This window comes from Mesitornis unicolor, unplaced genomic scaffold, assembly GCF_000695765.1.
Source record: "Mesitornis unicolor isolate BGI_N332 unplaced genomic scaffold, ASM69576v1 scaffold6755, whole genome shotgun sequence".
Taxonomy (NCBI): Eukaryota; Metazoa; Chordata; class Aves; order Mesitornithiformes; family Mesitornithidae; genus Mesitornis; species Mesitornis unicolor.
Window position 1 is genome coordinate 138,824 of NW_010187419.1, and position 23,743 is coordinate 162,566.

General features: G+C 41.4%; 1 protein-coding gene across 1 annotated transcript in view; it reads right to left on the reverse strand.

Moving 5' to 3' along the window:
- Positions 1-23,743, reverse strand: part of IGF1R (insulin-like growth factor 1 receptor) — a gene marked incomplete at its 5' end in the record, with an annotated part of 163,598 nt that overhangs the window by 115,649 nt on the left and 24,206 nt on the right. Inside the window, one exon of the mRNA XM_010185437.1 lies at positions 17,779-18,324. Within this exon, the coding sequence (XP_010183739.1) occupies positions 17,779-18,324 (546 nt within the window). The remainder of the gene's footprint in view (positions 1-17,778; positions 18,325-23,743) is intronic.

The following is a 23,743-nucleotide window of genomic DNA, read 5'->3' on the forward strand; positions in this document are numbered from 1 at the left end:
AGATCAGCCCAAATGCACGTCTGGAGTACACCACCACAAATATGCCCACAGGGCATCTAAAATGATACTCTTAAAATGCAAAAACATTGGAGCTCAGCTTGGTACTCTCAAACTTCAGAGTGTTTCACGTATTTTTAAAGGTCTACTATTTTTGGCAGGAAAGTAAGGGATATTTAGTAGCCTTGCACAGAGTTCTGCAAGTTTTGCCTAAATAAGTCTGCAACCTTTGTGCTGCTGGTGCATGGAAATGGTACCACCACCCCACCCAATTTAGAGGAAGGAGGAGCAACTAAAATAGTGACATAGTTTCTTTCTCACTATCGAGAGTTTTCCTTTCATGTGAGTCTCATCCAAAAAGTGAAACGAGCCAAATGAATAAATCCACATAACTGTGCCAGTAACTCTCAAGTTGGCCCAGTTTTACTAAAACTTCACTGCTTTCAACAACCAGCCACCTCCAAGCCCTCTTATTTTCCCCCCCTTAGACATTTCCAGGAGAGTTTTCCATGTAAATAGGGGCAAGGGAGATTACTGAGTAATTTAGGTGTAAGCAGCCATGCTAGACCAAAGGGTTTAGTCCATGTGTGTCAGATGAGAAGAAAATACCACACTATATCACAACAACAGCAATCCTGATGCCTCATCTGCAAGCCACAGCAAAACCGAGGGCTGTTTGCCACCTATAAGCTGCAAAAAAAAAAAAAAAAAAAAAAAAAGCCCATTGTTTCTCTCCCTGTTTGGATTCACTTTCATTGCATTAATAACAATTTGCCGGCTGAACTCATCTGCTGCGTGGCTACCACAGGCTTTCTTTGGGGGTAACTGAAGGGCGATGCTCAGACAGCGGATTACGAGGCACACAAAAGCCATGAGCTCTCCACTCGGGCAAACCCAGCTATGGGGAATCCAAACACAGCACAGAGACCTCTCACAGCGCTCCAGCCAAGAGCGCCTTTATAAACACGGCTTTATGAACCATAGCTAGGGTCCTGGAAATTGTTTCTACAAGCATAACCTGACCGAGCCTATCTTTCTCAGTCAGTGCAGTACACAGAGATGACTCCCCGGAGGATTTATTTGAAAGACTTAAGCTTCCTTACAACTAAAGTTTACTGCATCTTTCTTCTAGTTTCAACAAATGAAATGCTCACTATCCGCTCACTCTTCAGTAAATCCCCAACTCTAGCAGGTGAATAAAGGAGCAAGAAAAACAAACCCATGTCGCCTTCTCATGTTAGTCTGTAGACTGTAAAACAGATGATAGCCAAGGCTTTTTTGGTTTAAAAAATCCACAGGTATAGCAAGTTCATGGAGGGGACTCTCACAGAAGGCCATGTCCTTGTCATTGGCACTAAGCTGGCAAAGCACAACGTCCTAGCTGGATTACAGGACGAGCAGCATGTGATTCTCCTTCCGCAGTAACTGTCTTAGGCACGGGAATCTGATCATGCCACTTACGTGTTCTGTATCTCATTTTCCCCATAGATGAGCATAAATTTCCTCCTGTCCCTCCAATGGCCTTATCCCACAGCCAAATGCTGATTCTCCAAATCAAGATGCTTTCCCTGATGCATAGATTTAAGCTTCACTCATTCCAGTTGAGTTTACCTTTACCTTCTCAAGCCTTATTTTCTGAGAAAGGATCCCACAGAAGCAGCTTTGGTAATGGTCACTCTCAGAAAGCTACATAAACCCTTGTCTTTCCAACATTATTCCAGTACAACATTCACATTTCTATATCTGCATCCCACAAATCACTTTTTGAGGGAAACTGTTCCATTTAAAACAAACAGAATCTCTTCTCAGTAAAATCTTGGCTTATTTTATTACAGTAAAACCTTTCACAACTCTCCCACACCCCAAAGAATAGCCATGCAGATCAGACAAGTCAGACACTGCAGGACTGTGGCATGGCCGATGCATTTATGGAACAAGAAAAGTCAGTCACACTTCCTTTCTGCAGGCTACCCACTAACTACCACTTAAACAAACACTAACTACAGAACTGACCTACTTTCCTAGCCCAAATATACATTATTCCTTCATAACTGAACTCGGTTGGGTAAAGATACAAAAAGGAGACAAGCAGCTTTTACACCACTGTTAATCCAACTCAAAAACACAGACATTTCAGCTACAAATTCAAGAAAGAAGAGGCTTCACTTGTGGGTTTTTTTGGCAGTCGTGGCAGGTGTTATTTTTTAAACGCTTACTCCCCCTCGCAATGAGGAAGGAGTGGTGTCAGGATGAATACACACTGCAGGCTTCTCAGCCAATATCGGAGCAGCAGTTGATGTTCTCCAAGAAATCGTACCAAGGTTTTAGCAGATAATGGATTTCATCTTCCCCTCACCTCCACCGTTCAATTCTGGAGGCTCACATACTTCTGATGCCTAACTGGATTGGGCTTGGAGATGAGAAAAGGGCCTGAAATGTGTCTCATTTTTGATGCAGATAGCAGTAAGTAAAACAGATAATTTCCCAATAGGGCTGGATCATGAATGAATTATAAAGTACGATTTTTTCACTTATTTTCATCCTTATACAAGAGCTACAGTTTGATTCATAGTTGTTTCATTCAAGCTGCTAACGGGTAACATTAGCCTCTTCTGTGAAGCCTAAAAATCAAGCTTTCCAGAGCAAATAGTTAGTTCACATTAGCGACTTCCCCGCCTGCAGCAACAGAGCGGTATGAGTTAATTTGATAAAAGTAATCAGAATATTATGTAAAAAGACTACTTTTGTTCCCTTACATGAGAAAACTTGATATACTCTGTTCCTGCCTTAGGTACATGAGTAGATCCATGAAAGAAAACGGAGTTAAATGGAGAAGCAAGTATTCCTTCTTGTGTATACTCCCCTCCTCTGCAACACCTCAGCTCTTTAAAAAGCACATAAATAATCTGTAAGCTGTCCTGTTGGATCTCCATACTCAAGTGATGAACGCAAGTCTCTCTTGCTTAACGTGCTTTACATGTGCTTCCAAAAAATAAATCTAGCACACCCACCCAAGCAGATTTATTTTCCGGAAGCAGCAAGCTCCGTGACTGTAATAGAGTCCTACACATCACTGGTCCACCACAATATAAGAAAACGGGGTTACACAGTAACAAAAATGCATTTACCAACAAAATTTCCAAGCACAATGTTCGTCCGTTCTTCGTGTTGTGTTTAAAAGGCACCTGCAGCCACTCACAAATGGTAACTGGTGCACCACAATACTCACATTAAATAAAATTCTCCTCCTTATTGGACAGATGGGATACTGCGACTTCAGTGACTTTCCCATAAAGCAAGCCCAGCACAGATATAAACTGAGCCCAGTCTGACACCTTAAAGTGCAAGATCATTTTAAACAGCTGCCCATACACAGAAAGACGCAGAGGAAACACAAATACAACACATCATGCAGAACACAGGTAAAGACCTTCAAAATTCAGACACACAAAAACAAGTTCAGATTTATTTAAACGCTGTGATATAATTACACTTTTTAAAATACTGAAAAAGGAAATGAAAAATCAGTTTGGTGATTATTCAAAGTACTTTTATGTAGAGAACAACAGCAATACATTACCTGTCCTCTCTCACCAGGGGTAGTCACTACAGTTCTGAACTTGTAAATATGTAAATTTCTGTACACAGAAAACATTAAATATCAAACAAGCGGACATGTTTCAAATCATTATCAACAGTGCTTAGCATAGAAATTATATAAATTAACACAAAGTGTCTACAAACATTTGTTTTTGAGCTGTCAGGAAAACACTACATTATTAAATATTTTTTCTCTTTACACACAAAAACTGCAAGAATGTAGAGCACCGGGAGCATTGCTCAGCATCTTTCCGAAACAAATACATTTAATACACATCAGATGTGCTGGGAGAAAGGACTTAGTCTTGCAAGAAAGGTATCTTTAAAAAAAATAAGAATAAAACAAAATCAAAAAAACAGCCAAGCAAAAACTACGGCAAGGCAAGACTTGTTATCAGAGAAAGCGCTGACACCCAACGTTTCATCCACCATCAAAACTGAAGTCTACGTTCACTCCAAATATCACCTCAAGAACTCATTCCCAATGCCGACTGATCCGTGCTTTAACAAGACATCCTAGAAACTAATTAAATTTATTTTCTGGTTTATTTCTGGACTCAAATAAAGCATGTCCCTAGGCTATAACCAGCAAGAGATTCTTCAGTTAAAAATAAATTACGGGTAACTTTTCCACACGCCTTGTTGGGGTTAAAAGCAAGAAAAAATAGTGCCTGGGGTTCCACAAGGGCTTTCTCCTGTCGGAAAACAATCACAGCTCTATGGCCATCTTCCCACCCAAACAATAAAAGCAATAAACACTGCTCAGACGTTCCCAAAACTCATGGATTAACAAAAGAGGATGAAGGGCGTGGGGGGTGAAATGAGGCCTGACAACAACAAACCCCGGGGAACACAGAGGGCCGGGGAGATCCCACAAATCCCATTCCAGCCGCCTGACCCACAGATCAGAGGGGATCCACAATGGGACACGAGGGCAGCGTCTCGCCCACCCCTATCTGCTCCCAGGACGGATCATGGAAATCCAGACGCTGGTTTTGGAGCTTCTTCCTGAAACACGGTGAAATCACAGCCCGTACGCACCCGCTGGCTCCAATGGGAGCTGAATGGGATCCAATTCCACAGCTAAGCTGGGTTTTTCTCCCATTATCTGCGGAAATAGCTACAATAATCAAAGGCTCTATGCTTTCCAGACTTGAAAAAATAATAATAAAAAGGAAAAAAAGCAATGGAAGTGCCCAGTAAAACTCCTGTTGAAGTCAACTAGAAGATAAGTTTTAAGGTGCCTGCCTAAATGAATAAATCCAGTGTAATTGGACAATCTAGTAATTACTACTATAGATTAAATAAACCACGTTTGGTTGGCCTGGTCCAAACTAACCAATTTGAAAATCAATCAGATATATGAATCATGTAAAAGCCTGGGTATGAACAGTCATGTCAAGTGGGTTGTCTGTCTCCAACTACATTGTATGAATGAACTAAAAGTGTCTGGTTGTTTTTCGCACCAATAGACAATGTTTACCATACGCAGAAAGAACTGAGCCTCTCTCCCAGAAAATGTTCGTCACATAAACAAATCATTAAAATGAGAATCCAAATATTACATTACAGTATGACCCCACTACTTCATATTAAAAAAACCCAAATACACCACACTGATTACACAAGGAGTAGGAAACAAGACAAGAAATCAGCAGCATGGCTGCAGCACATTGCTGCCAATAATAGAAAGTCGCTATCTACAAAAATCTAATAGATTGGAGGATGCCTTTTATTTTATCAGTAGTGCCCTAAGATGGAGCAGGATGCAACATGATGCAATAATGAAGAAATACATAGCGTTAATTTAGAAGCTCTGGTTTGCAAATTGGTTTTGGCGGAAGGTCCAACGCCTAAGAACACGACAGGACTAGGAGGTGCGTCCATAATGGGAGTTCACTTGATAACGACAGATCTCTACAAACTCATTTCAGTCTATGCTTCACCTGAAGCCACCAAACAGTCTGTCCACCCAAGGCACAGCTCAAAAGCAGCAGTAGTAAGGGATGTAAGTAAAGGCTCGTGCATACTACTACTGAAGATTGCTTCATTGTCGTTGCAGCTCGGCAGCAGTCCACAGAGGCAACTTTTCTAAAGATCGCTTTCACTCTTATCAATATCTGCAAAGGCCTTTCACATCAGATAACTGGAGATCAGCACTTCCTTTGTTTTGACAGGAAGCAACAAGTTTGTCAAACTGATATATCATTTGAAAGTTATCTGACACTACAGAACTCGAAGGTTTTGAACCATTACTCTTCTCTGGAGGTTTTCTACAGCTCCGATTCACAAAACACACTGGTGAAGATGAACAGTCCTCTATAATGCATGCTACAAAGCAGATCATCTGGTCCTGAATATTTTTCTCTACAATCACTATTTTCTTGCCTGGTCAATAGGTAGTGAGAAAACAGACTAAAACAAATCAACAGAGGTCTTTCAAAGGAAATGCATATAGAGCAGACCCTCAGGAATACTCTCCTCACCTGCAGACAGGACTGCTACAGATACAAGATCCATTCAGCTCCAGATATTATTTATCTGGAAGTCATTTTGAGAAGCAGTTCCCTCACAATTAAAGCAGCTTGGCTCAGGAAGCATTGAGGCAAAGTCAAACAAACAAGTTTGCAATCCCTAACTCGCACTCATCACTCAAGTTTAGATTAGGATGGCTTGCTAAACCAGCGTGCCTGCTCCCTGTTTAACTGGTTCACCGCTTGCCTCTGGGTGTCCCATTAGCACTGCATCTGCAGCAGCACAAAAACAGTGTTTTATTATCCCTGCTAATCTTATTTTCCACGTATTACACACAACAGTTTAAGTGTTCATTACTACAGCCTATAGGCAGGTTAAACTACACCTACTTCACAGAATGGGGAAAAAAAAATAACCAGCACAACAAAGCACTTGACAAGAAAAATAAAAAAAGAGCTCAATACCCACTTCACCTAATTTTACTCAAGAACACATTACTATAATCACATCTGTAGACTCTTCCTCTATGGTTACTGCAATCACTACACTTCTTCAATTATGTCCTAGAAAGCTGCTGTTTGCAGACTCTTTCCACCAGGACGATGATGAGATCTACCTCCTGCACCCGCTCCTCTAGGAAACACAGTTCAAAGTCTCTCTCCAGACACTTCAGATGCTTCATGGCAATGGCCCAAGCTACCCAAGAAATTACCTCTCCCTGCTGTGCCTGCAACCTCCCACAGCAGCTGCATTGCGCTACACACTCACTGGGAACCAGAAGAAAAAGAAAGTCTTAAAAGCACAGAAAGCAGAAACTGCTTGTAAACTGATCCTAAAAAGTAAAATGACCAAAGACCTCACGGCTTCCAAACTAATGCAGAAACATATTCCTTTGACTCTAGCTCTCCTGCAATTACTTTTCATCCACAAGACACACCCACTCACCCACACAAACCAAAACAAGCCTAACACAAACCCTATAAATTTAATCAAGGAAGGAAGAGCAAGCTTGAGATGTTTATTTCTATTTTTAAATACTTGGGAGGTGCCCCAATGCTCCCTGCCTAGATACATAACTAAGTAGGTGCTCCAGTACAGTGAGATCCAGTGCGCGATCTGGCACGAGCAGGCATAGCCAAACAGCAAAACATCAGAGCAGCTCAAAGGGCTATTAAGAAAGCTATTAAGAAAGGCTTTTGAAATAATTGTTTCCTCTAAGCCAGGACAGACAGTAACTTGGGGTGTTGTTGCAGAAAAGAAAAAAAAATATATATATATATGTACTTAAGCACACCAAAATGCTCTAAGCAGCACCATGGTTTCTAGACAACAAGACAGTCTCCTTCTTGTTCCCACAGTTCGTTTCTGCCTCAAGCAAAGTTGGTCGCCACTCTGGTTGCTCTCTCCCTCACCCAAATGGTTTGCATAGCAGATCTGCTGAAACATCAAGTTTTAACCAGGCCCTAATCCTGCTGACTTTTCTCTCAAAACTGCTGGAAAGGAATTCCTCCTGGCAGCTGCAGTGCCTCTGCTCGTCAGTTCACCAAGCAGCAGCAGAACAGAGTAGACAGGCACATCATTCCTGTGCTGCCGCAGAGCAGCGGTGAGGACTGGGCAGGCAAAGGGAAGGCTCCCACTTCTCAAATCCATGCTGGAAGGGGAGGACAGAAAAGGCAGGGGGCAAATACAACATGGAGCAGGGCTAGTGAGAGTCCAGGCAGGTTACTGCCATGCTTGCCATTGTTGCTGGGAATAAAAATTACAAGGAAACTCTCATTTTTCCTCCAGCCTTTACCAGTAAGATTTGGGGCTGGGGATGTAATCATTTTAGGGTTTTTTAACTCCTGCTTTAAGGCATTGCACTTAACCGGGCAAGGCACAGAGTTATTCGCACCAATTCCAATGTCTCCTGGATACTAGAAGAACGAGTAGGATAACATTGCAAAATAGCTGTCCACTTGCTCATGACATTCTTTGTCCAGACAGCACCCTCGCATACAGGTCAGATCACGCAGCCCACTCAGCAAATACCGAAATGCAAGCGTTTTTACTTCTTGCTATGCAATCTCATTGAAGTAACCCCATTACAGATACTGTTTATGAAGCATGCCTAATGTAAACGCAGTACATCTCTTGGAGGATCCACACAGAGCTCTGCACCATTTATGGTGACTGGTAAGCCCTGTGGTGTTCAGTAATATTTCCTCCTCCTCCCTCATCCCAGGCCAGTTACCATTTTAATGAATGTTTAATGAGTAGACAAGAAAAGCAAGAAAGCTTCACAGCTTGAAGTTTTCAGGTACTGCATGCACTACGTTACATTTATCTGACTAAGAAGTAAAGGGACACTGTATCCAGAGCCCTAACAGCACACCACAGGTACAGCACACCAATCTGAGTAGGATTAAAAGAGAGCCACGCTACAGCAATGCCAGTCCACAGAGCAAAATGTTCCTTTTACCCTGTTCTCAAGTCACAAGAAGCCAAAGGCTGGGATCTGCCATCACTGCCGATTTCAGTGGCCCACCACCTCCACCAGCCACTGCCATACTGAAAAAAATGCCCTCTCGCTCCCCTACACTTCGCTTTTCTCACAAAAAGATTATCTGTCACATGCAGGCAATTCTAACCATACAACACGTCCTAAGGGCAGTAAAAGAATAAAATCTTTGCCTAGGAAAAACACTAATTTTTCCATTTGTCAGATATATTGTAATTACTTGTATTCTCCTGTAAATTACTTGATCCTAAGTCAGCCCTTGAATTTAAAACTCTCTACAGCTGGTTGGTGGAAAGGGGTAATGTTTTCCCTGCTGCCACTGTCTTAATTTTCTAGAGCAAGGCAGTACAGCTTATTTTAATGTCTCTTCTACAGAAGAGCAATGGATGCACACAAACAACTGCAGTGAATAGAAGAGGAAGAACGCTTCATCTCTGAATTAAGGATTTGCATACTGGGTTTTATCTGTAACACCCACTGCAGTATTTTATCCCAGACTCTCAGATCACAAAAGACAGAGCAGACAGTGACTCACTGCGATTTCGGTTCTGCATGCAGTGTTTCACGTGGACCAGTCAATTCTGATTCTGCCAAACACCCTTCATCAGGCACTTAAAAAGTAAAGCATCTTCTCCAAGAGAGAGCTCCTATTCATGTGCTGCCTTCATGAGGAAAGCTCCAGAGATGGAAGGGAATTTAGTCAATGTTTCCCCTTTGTGTTGTAATGATTTGAGATTCAATTAATACTACATGGGGAAGCACTAATTCTGAAACACCTGCCTTAGCGATAACCGGATTAAGACCTCCAAACTTGCTCCACTCCAAGCAGCAACAGCCTGCCAAATGATAGCAGTTGTCAGTATCGACCAACTGGAGGCTGGGTTTTCCATTAAATCCTAGGCCACTCTTTAAAGAGGATTCCCCAAAATACAGGAGGAAAAAAAGAAATTTTAAAAAATGAAATTCACTTGACAGCTCTGAATTTGTTTAGCCAGAAGTCACAGCTCCTCCTCTGCACGCTTTGAAGGCTGAAGACTGGCATCGCTCCTATCAGATCCTTTCAAATCCCTTAAAGGGAAGAGAGAAAGCCAAGTAAAGGGTAAGCCACCCACAGAGACTCTCACTAATCAATGTACTGCTCTCACTAATCAATGTGCTGTGCGCCCTAGGGAATGGCCTGAAGATAGATTTTGGGGTGAAAGCCTGGGCAGGGTTCGAGAAGAAGAGCTGAGCAGCTGGATTCATTGTGAGAAAAGTCAATAGGTTTGGGGTTTAGTTTGGCGTTTTCTCGCCCCCAGGGGTTTCTTTGGATTAGTTTGGGTAGCATGAAGCTTCCCAAACACAAAGTGCCTCAGAATTAAGACTGTGCTCATACAAAACCTACAGAGAAATCTTTAGACCAGTGCACCAGACCAGTAATTAACAAAGCAAAAGACTTCCCTGCCTTTTTAATGTCACAAAAACTATTTCAACCACAGAACAGGGAGCTGTTTTTTGGTGATTACTTTTTGTTAACCTTTATACCCCTTCATCACACCCGCATATCGTGACCTATTCGAAGCACGCTTAAAAGCTGAATGCGAGTGCTCGGTGATACATAACTTCCATTTTAGTGAAACAATCCATCTGCTCCATGTGACTCAGAGCCTGCTGTAAGAATGCAATACTGTTTAGGCCAACGGTTGCACCGCACAAAGTGTTTTGTTCACATGCATTCCTTTGGGATGACAGAGCCTATCCACGGCTGTAACGGTTGGGGCCTGTGGTTTTTTTCCCTCATCCGCTGAATGCTGCAGTGACTAAGCTGACAAAAATTCCTAGCCAATTATAAACCCACTTAAAGAGACAGGCAATCCCCCTGCAACCTCCTCTAGCCATCCTATACGGGAAGTTTCTATACATAGAAAAACATCTCCTCCTCCCAAGGCCTGCGCTGATATAAAAGACTTTCTCTGCGCGCCCAACACTTCAAACGTGCTTCCTAAATGGCATCATTTCCCAAAACTATAACCTTTAATCAGCCATATATATCCCTCACACATCAGCCAGAAAAAAAAGAAAAACAAAACAGAAGAAACAGACCCCTCAATTGAGTTAGGCTGGTAAAAAGTTAGAGAAGCCATTAATGGAAGGATGATGAATATGCTGGGAAGAGATGAGTCTCGACAGCCATAGAGCACTGTTTATTAAGAAGGGAACAGTTAAGTGCCTATAAACCAAATATGTTGCAACAAGGAAAAAAACACATCGGGAAGGTCACACTGGTGTAAAAACTAAAGTGTGATCCACCTAAGAACGTACGCTGAACTTTAACTACCAACAATGAGAACTTGGAATTGCCTCTCGAATACCTCTAAACATGCAAATCAGCAACCAAATTTCCAAAAACACCTGCCTTTCCAAGAGGGATCCTCAAGTCATGTGCTGAATGCATTCTCGCCTACATAGTCAAGGGCTACAAAAATGCATTTAATAATTAGCCAGGGCAGAGAGAACTACACTTTGGGCAGGTAACGACAAGTTCGCTTTGCCCAGCAAGAAACAGTAAACAAACACAAAAACCTGAGAGAATGACGTACTGTTTCTAGCTGTAAAACCCCAGGTTTTGGGCACCTCAGACCCTTACCACTTTATGGTGGGCAAACCAGTTGCTAAATAATTTTTAGCGCCGGGCTGATAGCACATGCACATTCCATTCCAAACACCGAAAACTTCGCCGGGGAGAGGGAGGAAGACAGTCCACAACCCAACCAGGCTAAGTGCACCCCAGAAGAAAAAGGCAATTCAATAATCTGTATTAACATACTATTATCAGAACATCCTTCTACTACAAGTTAATTCTCAGAGCCATAAACAGGCTTGAGAAGGAAATCACACTATTAGTGGGAAGGAAAGCTAAACAAAGGCTGTTTCAGCACGGTTTAACACTGAAAAACTTGTTTGCCACATCAAAACAATTTATGAAAATGCTTAAGGACGATTCATTCCTACAATCATGCGTGTCTGAGGAAAAAAAGGAAAACAGTGCCTACTATTCAAAATTTTAGTGGGCGTGATTCCTATCCAGGGCTGAAATTAAATTTTACCTTTAGTTCTTACAAAAAGTAGGCTGGTAAATTCAGTGAGTTTGCTCACATGCCCACCTCCAAACCTCCTTCAGCCAAATGCAGTTGCAGATCAGTCCTCCCAAAAGGTGTATTTCTGTACTTTCCATGAAAATGGGCAGCTGGGTGGAGGCCAGATCATTTTAGGGCCCCCATCAAGATAAAAAGACTGCAGCTCAAGTTCACCCCTCATGAGGCACCCATACAAGCACTGATTTTCAAAACAGGAATCCCCAGGAACGGCAGCAACCCAGAGCAATTTGGACTCCTTGCACAGTTAAGAGACACAGAACTGTGGAAAATGCTAAGCCAGGCTGAGTTTGCCTCGTTCCTGCGACATTTCCAAGAACACACCAAAAACACAGCTTTCTTCTGCTTTTACACTTGACATTTCCCTGACATTTTCCCTATAACTCACTAGCTATTCCCAGCTCCTGGTTGTTTTGCAAATTCATCATAAAATGAGTGTCTTACATTACACGTAATTACCTATCCAATACCACAGTCTATTCTATTAACAATCATTCGTCTAATACGTATCAACAGAGCCTGCAAGTCCACGTTAAGCATGTTAATCAAAGATTTGGTTCAAGTTTAGATGCATATTTATTTTCATAGATTTAATGTGGTACTACTGCACAGGAAGGTAAAACAAAAAATAATTCTCTCATGAGCCCCCATATAACGCAAGGTTAGAGCGGGACTTCTTTTCAAGCACTACACGTGAAAAGGTTGACAACCCAGGGATGCTTTTACCATAGAGCATCAGAGAAACTGAGCTGAGGAATTAACATACGTGCAACCCATAAAACTGGGAATGACTATTTCCTATACGTGATCTCCAATTACATTTTTATAGTTGTTTTTCTGACAGTGAAGCAGTTGCTTGGCATGAGAAAATTCAAGCAAACCCAAATTGTAGTAGCAATAAAAACTACTCAGGATCTCAGTGTTTCATGAGGCAAAAATCTGAAGCCATGAAAGACGGGTGCAGTGTGGATTTCTTCCTTCCCATTATCAGCAACAATACAAAAAAATACACTTCTCCAATCGCAGGAATGGTCACTAGAATATGTCCGTACAGCACCTGGTGAACATAAACACAGACAAAGGAAGTCAAAGCAAGTGTAAAATACTGTTTTGTAAGTAGAAAAGTCCATGTGAGTGTACACGTGCAAGTAGAAAAAAGTATTTCAAAAACCCCCAGAACACTTAACTTTTTAAAAAATTATTCTTTATTCCAAAAAGCAGAGCAAAGGCCTAAATATTTCAAAGGATTTCTTTTTATTTTTAAACCTGTGGCAAAGTGCCACTGATGGACCTACTTAACTGCATCAAGTCTTTTACTACTGGAAAACAAAACTCCAAGATTTGAAGTCCTCTCAAAAACACTACACGCTGCTGTGCCAAAAGAAACAACGTAGCCAAGATGAGTATTCAACATTAGCACTTTGGTTTTGGTGACTAGCAACATTCAACCTATTCTTTCCAGGTTATGGCATTTTGCAACAGAACAAAGAAAAATGGCAAGTATACATTTGTTTAATTTTAGCCCTTTTCTCAGAATATAAACCACTGCTACAGTAATTAACTGCAGACTGGCCTCAACTGCTCTGCAGCCATTCCAGCTTCCCAATTAAATGTGCTCTCACAGCCATAATAAAAATTCTGGGAAGCCTTTGGCCGAAGAGCGGGCTTCTCAGGAGAGCAAAAGTCAGGAAAAACTTCATTCACAAGGAAAACACTAATGATTTTTTTAAAACAAGCTCCGGATTTTTCTAACTCAGTGACATCAACTGCACCTTTTACAAAGATCACGCTTTTACAGGATGTTGTCCTCTGCCGATACATGCAACTTCTTCTATATTCCAAGGAGAGAAGGGGGGGGGAGAAAACCCCAGCCCGCGGTTTTCACCACTACTCTGCTGAATCAACACGGAGCAGATTCCCAGATGGCGCACGCTGTAAGTACGGCACAAGTCAATGAAGCTATGTCGAACCATACCACTCAACTGCATTATCTCTTGAGCTCCGTGTAAACAAACAGGAGCAGATTCCGAATATTTGTGAGAATACATCATGTTACTGTCTCCATATGTTTAAACATTTTAGTGGAAGGTACATATGGACCACTCTTCCCACTCACTGTCATTCTCTCCCTCCTGTTCCTCATTCCCCACATACGCCCTTATCTTTCCAGGCCACTGTCAAACCAATTCAAACAGAAATAAGGATACATTTTCATTAAAAACATTTTGTGCTTAGCTGCCATCTGCTTCCTTATCAGCCTCCAAATCCTCACATGCCTTTTCCATGGTCTTCAGTTTCACACATTCGGAAGCTGAAAGTTTTCTTCTGTTGTATTGTGAAGGCAGTCTACGTGAGCTATTGTTTTTTGTGTCAAATTTGCCTCTTTTGAAACAACTGCTTAATGCTTAAGGCCCTAATCCATGTTCTACCATGCCAATTTAAACCTACTTTTTTTTTAATAAAAACAGACTCTTGTCTGCTTACACAGAGGTGGCAGTTGAAGCCGTTGACCCTTCATAGCACGTTTGTCTTCCCCATAACCAGATCCCTAAGCCCTTCTTTCATCTGAGTAGGAAAGGAAGGCTTCAGCTAATACTTGGTCAACTTAACTGGGAGGTGGATGGAAAGCAGATGAACAATTAAGATGAAGTTAAAAAGAAAAAAAATCCACCCATACACCATAGATCTTACATATGGATCACTGCTAGTTTTGATATCACTTTCCCACATAAATAGTTTGCCTGGTTCACTCCTTAAGGGCCCAGCAAACTCAGAGGTGTCTTAGGTAGCATTAGGTGGACTTGTTCAAAAAAACAACACAAAGGTTGTGGTAGACAAAAGGATCCTACACTTCCAGACAGGCTTTCAAGGTTGTAATTTACATTTGGTTTCTGCAGGCTCCCAAAGGCCTAGTGACTAAGGCAGCAAACCTCAAAACTTAGTCATCAGCAAAAGGAATACAGAAAATAACTGAAGTTTTCTTTACAATAGATCAGGGGACAGGCAAAACGAGCGTGTCAGAGACTATGCTTTCATGGAGTACAGCAGGAACAGGTTTTCTGGTTCTCACTTCAGTCACTGAGTAAGATGCAAGCAGCTTCCATAAACGTGGCCAGCAATCACAACCGCCAGAAAAAAATAAAACAAAAGGCCATAATCTTATTTGTATGTCTGGACGCTCGGTTTTTATCATCTTTTCCATCTCCATCTGTGCCCCAAAGCACACCCACTGATGCAAACAACTTCAGCACTCTCCTTTTATGTTGAGGGATTCTTCCATGTGGAGCTGCAAGCCAAGCGAAGTACATGATATGCTGAAAGAAAAGGAGATGTAAGCCAGAGAAATGATAGCAACGCAAACCCAATGCAGCATGCCACAGCTCCGGAGCAAGCAAACAAGTGAGGCTGCTGCCTTGGGGCACTTGAAGGTAAAGGAATGTATACTACACAGAAACCAGGGCAACCAAACTGCTAGAGAAGCAGCTGACGCTTTAACACTGAACCTTAAAAAATAAATACAGAAAAAATGTGAAAGCTACAGCTTCTTTGTAGCTTGTTCTGCTGGAGAAATGTCAATGGATTATTTTAAGTCAAACGCAGCGTATCCTTCCCTCTCTCCTCCCTCCACCCTCAACATTGTTCCTACACAAGTTATATTGAAGGAAGCACGGGGTTCTTCCTTTGTTTGTGAGCAAGAAAAAGAAGGAAAAGAACAACTTCCACACAACGGCAAAACTAAACAGAAGCCAGGCTACTTAAAGTACTAAGTGTTCCCACACAACATTTACCCACCAACTCGAGATTTTTCAGTGTAAAACCTAAACAAGGACAAAAGAGATTTAATACACACTCCTCCACAGATCCAGAGCGAAGAAAAATAAAAAGGCATAAAGGAACCCTGAGTGACAGACAGCGTTTTCAGACTAACATCACTGTGACGCACAAGGAGGATGTCAGGGTTAAATTAAATACTACACTAGAAAAAATATTCCCTGGAAAATAACATAGGTCTCGTATCTCTACTGGGAAGAAAATGCAGATTTAAACACTCATTAAAGTCTTTGCTTCTATTCTCTCACATGTCATGTGTAATTTTGTACTGCGAGAGCCCTCTCCAGATCGGGAGTTCATTGCCAAAGCATCCAAGCAATCCAGCAGGATGTTCAAAGGCTTTTTGTGTAACTGTACATTTTTATCTCTCTTGTTTTCCTTCAGAACGGGAGTATTTTTGAGGTTCTTTTTTTAGATGAATGGCTGGCAAATTTCAAGTCTTCTTCCTTGAAGTCAGTGGCTTATCACGACAAACAGATTAAGTCCAACTTTCTCACACTTTTACTGATCAGATCTTGATCATTTATTTATGTACTCTTCATCTTAAGATACTCTAAACCTACACTGTTATTCCACTGTGTAATGCTCTTAAAAAGCCTTTCAAGACTCTTTTCCAATACTTGCTTTCTTCTTCACAATCTCCCATGAATGGAAGATGAAAGCACACAGGAAAAGAAAAACATTACCTAGACCTTTGCCTTAAAAGCGCTGCCATCACAGTATAACCATGACCTCATCTCATTTAAACAGATCTCTTCTCACGTGCATTCGGGACCCAAATTATTTTAACGTTCTTCTAGAAGTCAACAAGCTTTTCTTGCACATTTCTTTTGTTTACTCCAAATAGCCAGAGCACACAACAGAAAGCACAGAAGTTGTTGTATCTCATGAAATACACTCTACTTGCATCTATTTTAACCACTGAGGTCAATGAGGTTGCACTGGCATCACCTGTAGACGACCGAGTTACGCTCTTTAAATGAAGACATAAATTTGGCCTGCAGAAGCCTAATGACTCATAGCAACACATGGTAAGAAAACAACACAGCTCACTCCCCTCACCTGGGACACATCACAAAGTTTCCCAGTAACAGGCTGAGGGGTTTTCTTTTCTTTGTTAAAAAACAAGCTTTATTTAAGAATTTTATTAGGAACTTATTTAAGTATTTTTGATAGAAGCACACCTCTAAAAATGCCCTTTTTTCAGAGATATTTGTGAAATGTGTTGACTTAAACTGCCCTACAAGGTACTTAAATTTCAGTTCTAATTGAACATACAGGCTTCACAAGCAACTGATGAGCTACATTAGAAATAACAGCATTGCCAGCTGAAAGGAACATGAACACAGCCCACTTATCACACTCTGGTGCTTCCTATCCTTACAGCAGCTTTGGACAAGACTGCAAGTGGAATTTAGGAACTGTTCCTCCCAGTGATGACTGCTTGTAATTAAGCCCTACTGATACTGCGGGGCTCAGCTTTCATAAAGTTACATGATGAACTCCAAAAGCCTACCATGTAATCATGTTATTTGAGTAAACTATGTATTTGTTTGCTCTATTTTTAAAAAGCGAGAAGAGATCAGGTTTTGTTTTTGCTAATACTTGCTATCAGAAAGACATAAACCCCATCATGCCAGAGAAGAACAAAACAGGCGAGGATCATTTCACCCAGAGTCAAGATAACCATTGACTCTCTGACGCTACAGACTGTACTGTAAACACTGCTTTCGGTAAAACAGGCACTTATGTACAGAATTTACCATTACAGGAATTTCTGAAGGTGCACGCCAAGGGGTGGCAAAGAACAAACACAAAGCAAACCCGGTTAACAGCTTCAGGACGGCAATGACTGGCACACACGTAATGTCACTTCAGCAAGGAGGAGTGGATGGCATTTCACAGCCACCTCCTGCCAAAGTCCTCAAGGGAGGGAAAACTGGTTCCAGCTTTGCTAGAATGGCTTTAATTCTACACTTACTTTCCATTTTTTCCATGGGGAAGTAACTCTGAAAGCTTGTGGGGTTTGGTTGCTGGGGTTGGTTTGTTTGTTTTCAATCAAGTGAGGTGATCCGTTACTGGTTGGAGAGGAATCTGTGTGGTAACTGGATAACTCTTCATGTGGACTACACAAGACTAGAATAAAAGTTTAGGTTGCTAAAGAGCTTAAAATAAAACCACACAATTAAGCTTTTACTTCAAAAAGAGGTAATAAAAACACGCAATCTACTCAAATCTTACTTTTCTGGCAGTGGTTGGTGGTCCAGCAGCGGTAGTTGTACTCGTTGTTAATAGACGTCTTCTCACACAACGGCTTCTCTTCCATCGTTCCTGGACACAAGTCCCCACACTCCTTTGGAGGTTTATTCCCAACGATGTAGTTATTGGACACCGCATCGAGGATGAGAGACCAGTCCACCGTGGAGAGGTAACACAGGTCAGAGTTCTTCTCAATCCGGATGGCCCCGCGGGTTATGTTCCTCAAGTTGTGAAGTCCAATCTCTTTAAGATTTGTCATTTCAAAGATAACCAAGGCATAGTTGTAGAAGAGGTTCCTTCCACGAATGACTGTGAGGTTGGGGAAGAGATCGCTGAGGCTTTCCAAGCCCGCCACCCGGAACAGCAGCAAATAGTCAGTGATGACGGTGAGCTTTGGGAAGCGGAAGTTGCGGTAATCCTCTGCTTTAGGGATGAGCAGAATCTGAAGGAAACCTTCAATCACCGTACAGTTCTCCAGGCGTTTCAGCTCATGGATATCATTGCGAATGTCAACATTTGGCCCGCAAACTGAAAAAAGTAAAAGGAGAAAGGAAGTTAGCGAATAAGGCATTTTTAATACTTAGTTTAAAACTGGAATGCAAGTAGAATATTCTGATGGTCATAGTATTTTTAATTTCTTAATTAGGTTGCAATATTCAAATAGGAAATGAGTACTTGATTGACACCTACACTGAATATTCATCTCCTCTGACCTATCACTACAAACCCTACCAGGACCAGCACAGATATGCAAGCTATCCGTATTCTTCAGCAGAGAGAGAAATGTTGTTTTATTATTGCTGTGGAAAAGAGCTGCCTTAGATTGAGGAACGTAAAGATAACCCAAATGCATTTGCACACTGCTTCAAATTACATCATGACATGTGTGACCAGACATGGGGTTCAGCCACACGACTCCAAATAAGTTAGGCAATACAGAGTGTGATCCGCTGGTCATTACGTTACTTATTTACGCCCTATCCCCCCTTAAAGCACAGGCACATGAAAGGGAACACTTTCCAGAAAATTAACACTTATTTCTCAAATCACTCTTCCTTCCCAGGGTCAGAAGCCAAACTTAATTCTGAAATGTTGGTCTTGCAATAGATCAGCAACAACACAAAATCCACTGCAAGCTGCTCCGCGCTCCCTGCACCACAACTGGGGAGAAAAGGAAACACTTGGACCTGTTTGCGCGTTCCAGTGAACCAAGTTTCACTGATTTTGGCACCAACATACAAAAAGGTTTCTGGAGTTGTAAGAAACACAGGATAAATTTATTTACAAGAACACACAGCATCACAGTGAGGAATTTCCCCTCAAAACAGTAGACTGAACTCAATGTGCTCTCAAGAAAACAATGACCAAAAGGATTATTCCCTAATAAATCTATATATTACGTCTTTCCATATTAAACACATACCACAACACAAATTTTAAAAGGGCTGGAAGACAAATGTAGTAATAATGCAATAATTAGTCACATAAAATGCACTTTGATGTAAAACAAAGAACTACGGGGTGCAGAAAGCTGCTGTTCTTAGAAACCCTCAGAGTTGGTCTTCTGTAGAAAACATGGAAAAAAAGATTCCCCAGAATAGATGGTAAGTTGTTTGTAAGCAGACAAAGTAAAATGCCAGTTTATTTAAGCAACCCAAAACTTAAATAAACCCCAAGCAATTCAATTTTGTGGACAGGTTCTCTTTTTATGCATGCAAAGCTTAATTATTTTAACAACATCTTTCTCTCAGACCAGGAAAAGGTCTAAACAAACACTCGAGCCAAGAAAACTTAAATTCTAACCCAGACAAATTGCCCAGAGATTCAGAAATTGCACTGACAATAGAAAGCAGTCCTCCTATCCCACATCACTTATCTAAGCCTAATAACTTAAGCTAACAAAGGATCCAGAACATGAGCATGCTGAAACCACAGCAACTCTAATATCCGACAAGGACTTACAGACTTTTAAGTCTTTAAAAGACTACAGGACTTTCTGGCTAGAGAGACAATGTAAAAAAAAACCAACAGGGCGAGATCTTTGTTAAAAACCAGATGTTTTCTACACAAACTATTACTTAATCTGCCTTCTGTAAGGATCCAAGCTGAAAGCACAGGCTATTAAAAGGTGACTTGCTGCACTAGAAGCAGCTATGGGCAAGAAAGTTCATTTCCTAAACCTAAAAAAAAAACCCCAACCCCCCGTACTTATATTTTTTTCAAATTAATAATAAATAAATGAATAATAATAACTGTTTTCGGTTAGTATTTTTTCAATTAAACTCTTTTGGTTTCTGTCTCTACCTGCAGGACAGGGTGAACAGTATGGTTCCTGTTACAGCAAAGCAGAAGTAGCAGAATTTATTTTACTGCCATAAAATTTTAGAAAGCCTAAACTGCTCCAAGCCCTTTATTTTCTTAAAGAAATAAAATTTGCACTTGCGCTGACATTTTGTAGGCAAGGTTCCAGAGTGATGGGTTTAAAAACAGCTGAGTTACAATACCCTAAAGAACAATTTGTAAGAGAAATGGCAGCAACCGTTAACTGAAGCATTATATATCTGTTCATGTGCCTATTCTGAGGCTGGGCTTTAAAAGTCATATTGCTTTTAGCTTTATGTTTGTTTCAGCTTGAAAGTTACTTAATTTGAGATATTTAATGCTTTTATAAATCAATGAGATTTCTAGAACTTTATGGCAGACGTATGCACTCACTTCGTTCAGTTATGAAACATCATCCCCTTAATGCGGAAAAGGATAAAGTCCAGTGGGCTCTGGTGTTAGAAAGTGATTACAGATGACTGCGCTGCTGACGGTTTTGATTTAAGGACTTATTAGTTTATCTGGTGAGTTATGTTTTGCAGAACTTCACGCACATAATGAGAACTGCAGAGACCTAGACATGAAGTAGGACAAGCATCTCGGTCCATACTGACATTTGGAAAAAAAAACCTGTTCCAATTAAAGCAGACGGATCTTAATTTTTTTAAAGAAGTTTCTCTTAAAGTTCACATTGTTCACAAAAGTTCATTATACCAGAATGCATCATCCTGTTCTCACGTTTTTTCTCACTGCTCTGAAAAGGACTGCATGAAAAACAAATTAATCAGAACTCAAAGTCAACTACAGTTTCCATTTGGCTGTGCTGTGTTTTCTTTGGATCCCATTTTAGAGAAAGCTTATACGGACTTACAATATAAACTGGTCTGTCAGACAGAATGAAGTGCGCATAAAACGCTCTTTAGAGCACTAATATTCCATTTAATAGGTTTTTATACAGTGGAGGTTTTTTAATATGACCAGTAAAACTTGCCTTTGTTTCACATTTGATTCAGAACTGGATATTAACTTAGGTATTTGTTTTGCTCACTCACAGAAAATAAAGATGTGATATCTGTTTGTTACCCTGCCCCAATAGTTTTGGGTCTTGGATAGGTTATAAACACACAGGATAATTACCAATAGTCAGATTCATGCTGTTTTCATTCAGAAAAACCCATCCCATGTTACAGTCTTCCTGAGGACCTGCAGCCCATTCCTCGTCACACAGATCCAAGCCTCATCGTGTAACTGAGATGGGGTCAATGAACTACCAGGAAAAGTGATTGCACATAACAGGTTCATATGAGGGTAATTAATGCTACGCGCTGCCTATTCCTTCATCTGGCAGCATCTCCTGGCAAGGCTCCTTCCTCGGTGCTGCTCCAGGCTGGGGCACCAAGGAGCAGACGAGGCAGTGAACAGCCGCTGAACACCCTGTGTGGCACAGGGGCAGCGAGGTGACACCACCAAGCACACACAGATTGGGCAGACTGAAGCGAAGCTGTGTGTGACACAACAAACTCAAAGTACAGTGATCCCGTAGTTTCTTCTCGACCTTAACTATGATTTCCTAATGCACATTTTGATCATAAAAAAACATTCTGACATGGGGAAGAGTTTTGTCACCTTCAGAAACACCAGCTATTTCATCATCATCTATCATCAAATAATCATTTATTCCATGCAGCAAGTCTTTATTCTTTTCATATATCCACTAGTTATTTCAGGTCACTATCTACTCATAAAGGCCTTGTCTGCTGCCTTTCAGCGTTTCAAAGGAACCAGTCTTTTTGCAAAATGGCATGTAACACAACTTCTGCTTGCTACAGTATGTCACAGGTGTACGTGTACTCACAGCAGTTAATTCGTTATCAATACTCAGATGTTAGAGGGCAGGATTGAGAGTTCACACATTCACTGTTTTTGACAAGAGAAAAATTCACTTCTCACAAGAAACCTTTCATTGTGGTGATAGTTGTTGCCTCCCAATTTTGTACTCCTCCCAGCTACTCCATTTAAAACTTCTAGAAGAAAAGAACTGTGTCGGTTTTGCTTGAAAAAAAAATATGCACCTTCATATTTTAAGCCTTGCCTTTGGCCCTTTAATTTTTGGGTCACGTTAACAGATTGTACTACTCTGAATGGTCTCAGTACCCTCTCAACAAGCCAGAAGTAAAAGATGAAGCAACCATCACTATGTGGCTCTCTCGGCACCAAAAACCTTAGACAAGGCAGCTCTGAGTCACCGAGTCAACCCAGCACAACCCTTTCACAAGTCTGAGGCCATCTCAGCCTAAACCTGCTCCAGCTGGGTCAGGCTTTCCCTGGCAACAGAGACCTGTTCAGCCTGTGCAGACATTTACATTTCTGAAACGGGAATCAGGAAGGACTGCTTGCCATTACACCTCACCAGCAATCCTGACATCAACTCCTCTTCACCCTTCTGGTTTGTATACTTATAGCACATTACCGAAGCAAGTTAGGATTTCCCTTTGTTTTCCCTCTTTTGACTTCCCTCCTGTGAAAATTGTTTCCTTTACTTTAGAGTAGTGATGTGAAGCTTTATCTTAAATGAGGAGCCTGGACACCTTCAGCTTTATCATTTAAAACAAAACAAAACAAAACAATCAAAAAACCCAAAAAAACCACCAAACCCCAGACCCACACACTTACCCCCTTGCACTACTTGCTGAAAGGAGCAGAAATTGTTCTAACCCCATACTGTCTCCCTGCCCAGAGGTCCCTGAGGACAAAGTCTGTGATCCACAAAGTTCAAAAGCTTTTTTCCTTTAAGGGAGGGCATGAGGTTGCTCAACTTCCCATCTACCCTGAAGTTCTGTACAGTGGTAACAAGTACAGTATGTTACCATCAGCGCTGGATGGTTTCCTACACAAAGAAGGAACTACAAGGCCTAATACAAAACCCAATTGTGGGTAGTTCTACTTTTAGCAGAGCAGCTTGCTCGCACCACCACAAGAAAAATCTCACTTTGCCAATAATGGCTTTTTCCGAGCACACTCCACTTCAATGAGAGGTCTGCTTTCCCAGACAGCTACTGCTGCTCTCTGGTCTGCTAAGGGCTGGTATTACTGACACAGTAACATCGCTCTCTCCCAAACTCCTCTAATGAAAGAGGCTTGACCACGTCATCCTTCAGTAATGTCAGCACAGAGCTGTGGGTCTTTCTGGGAGATCTTCCGAACAGTGTTGTTATTTATTCCCAGCAGAGCCACTTCCTTTTCATCATGTGTTTTTTAGTTTTAATCTATGGCAGGTCCTTAGGAAAAAAAAGGTCCAAAGCAGCTACTGAATGTGGCTGCAGTCCAGCAGCCCTCATCCCAGCTCCACAGCCTGCAGCGTCCTTTTTAAAGCAAGCATCTCCAGAGTCACCATCCCTCAGAACACGTTTATTGCATTGGGTGGATTTAGATCTGCATAATGTGTGATGGCCTGCATATCGACATGTTTAGTGTATACTGGATCAACTCAACAGAGGAGTTGTCTGGCACACTGGAAAAAACCCACTGACTCAAAAAAATTCCTTGCAGGCACTTGGAAGTTAAAGAACAACTTTGGCTGATGACAGCATCCTCATCTCCATGTTATCTGAAAAACTGGTTCGAA